The sequence below is a fragment of the Pinus tabuliformis genome, chromosome 5_1 (genome assembly GCF_031772625.1).
Source record: "Pinus tabuliformis cultivar Carrire ecotype Pingquan chromosome 5_1, CPIR1, whole genome shotgun sequence".
In the NCBI taxonomy this organism is placed as follows: Eukaryota; Viridiplantae; Streptophyta; class Pinopsida; order Pinales; family Pinaceae; genus Pinus; species Pinus tabuliformis.
Genome location: NC_142305.1, coordinates 582,222,183 through 582,223,913, shown reverse-complemented (window position 1 = coordinate 582,223,913; position 1,731 = coordinate 582,222,183). Strand labels below are relative to the sequence as shown.

General features: G+C 39.6%; 1 protein-coding gene across 1 annotated transcript; it reads right to left on the bottom strand.

The window, feature by feature from the left end:
• Positions 1 to 348: 348 nt before the first annotated feature.
• On the bottom strand, positions 349 to 1,125 carry LOC149166178 (F-box/kelch-repeat protein At2g44130-like). Its single transcript, XM_089430083.1, has one exon. It carries the CDS (start codon positions 1,123 to 1,125, stop codon positions 349 to 351), a length of 777 nt encoding a protein of 258 aa, XP_089286209.1.
• Between the last annotated feature and the right edge of the window lie 606 nt (positions 1,126 to 1,731).

The following is a 1,731-nucleotide window of genomic DNA, read 5'->3' as shown; positions in this document are numbered from 1 at the left end:
TCTCTTTTTAAATTTTCTAGAGACAAATTTAATATTAAAAAACATATTTAATATAAAAACAAGACCCTGAATAAAATAAATATTTAATATAAAAACAACACAATGAATAAAATAAATATCAAAGCTGAGGAGAAAATACATTTTTAAAAAGAAATTGATTGACAGATAAGAATGCCCCTCAGATTTCTATTCTGATTGCGTTTAAGCCAAAAGAAATCTATATTAAAAAAAAAATAACAATGTAAAACATACGTTTGGTGAATAGATCGATAATACAAACATCACGGATAATATCATATCTCCATATGTTTGACGAATAGATCCACAATACAAATACGACGGACAATATCATATCTCCACGGTTGCAACGGCTATAACTACGCCCTTAAACTTTTCAGGTACGTGGAATTCAATCAACTCGTGAGTTGACGGGTTTAACGTACAACAAGCCTGACGAATCATAATCTCATAACGTTTACTCAAAAAAATATCGCCGCGCCACTCTGCCGTGCACGCAGAACCAGAAAATTTTATGGGAATAACAGTTTCGATAGCCCAATTGTTGTCCTCTGCATCATATTTCATCAAGTGTTGTTGAGTGAAGATATATAGGTGCCCAGAAGCAACTAACGACAACCACTTGAACGGTTGCACGAATGTCCACATATCTTCCACTCGTCTCCACACGCCCGTCTTTGGATCATAAATTTCTGCATTGTTTCCATCGCCGAATACAAAGATATTTTCTCCAAGAAAAACTCCATGACAGTGGCCAACTTCTTGGCTCATTGGAGGCAAAATTTCCCACTTGTCTTCTTCCACATTGTAAGCCTCTGCTGCTGCGAGCATATGATCATTTGGGCTGCGTCTCCCACCCGCAACGTAAATAAGCCCGGTGGTAGAAGATACAGAGCAGGCGAAGCCGGTCCTTGTTGTGGGCATGTCGGCTCCTCGGCGCCATTTGGCAGACACGAAATCAAAAATATAAACTCTGCTCATCGTTTCCAAGTTTGTCGGATGTATTCCGCCCATGATAACCAGCTTCCCATTAACACAAACGCACTTACAAACGCAGTCAGAATGGAATGGAAGTTCAGTAGGTAAGCCCGGAATGGGACGCAGCATTTCCCAGGTGCGCCTGAGAGGGTCGAACACTATTACTCTGCAGGTACTCTGCTTAGATTTCGTGCCTGGTATTGGAAGTTTGAAATAGATAATCGTACAGATCAAGTGGTCACTCGTTGCAGAGGTCAGCCGGTCCTTATAAAACCCTGGACTACTCACTATATCTTTCCATTTTTTGCACACAGCTTTGAGGTTGGAGTGCGATTTATATGGAACTCTAAGCAAGTACTGTCTAATGACGTCGCCGGGAAGATTATGAATAGTTCCATCCTGTCTCAGCAGTGCCAACCTCTTTGACCTCCGCGGGTTCTCGGGTTTTACCCGAAATGAAAAAAAGGAAACAAAATGAGTCGTGACTAACAATTCTTTACAACATCATTGTATTTATCAGAATGAGAAAAGAATAATGAAGTATTTGTGTTATCTTGGCGTTCATCATGTTTAATGATTTGCAGGTTGCCGTGGAGAAAATAAGTATCGCTTAATAAGGGTGCCGTGAAGAAATTAAGAATCGCTTGAAAGGAGGAGGGTATATATAGTTTACCAGAACGAAAGTAAAAAGTCATTTCGCTTTAATCAAGAAGTGAGCGTTAAAGATTTGAACGT

What these genes read in the sequence shown, in the direction of transcription:
- LOC149166178 (XM_089430083.1), bottom strand. Translation starts at nt 1,125, where the DNA reads ATGCTGCGTCCCATTCCGGGCTTACCTACTGAACTTCCATTCCATTCT.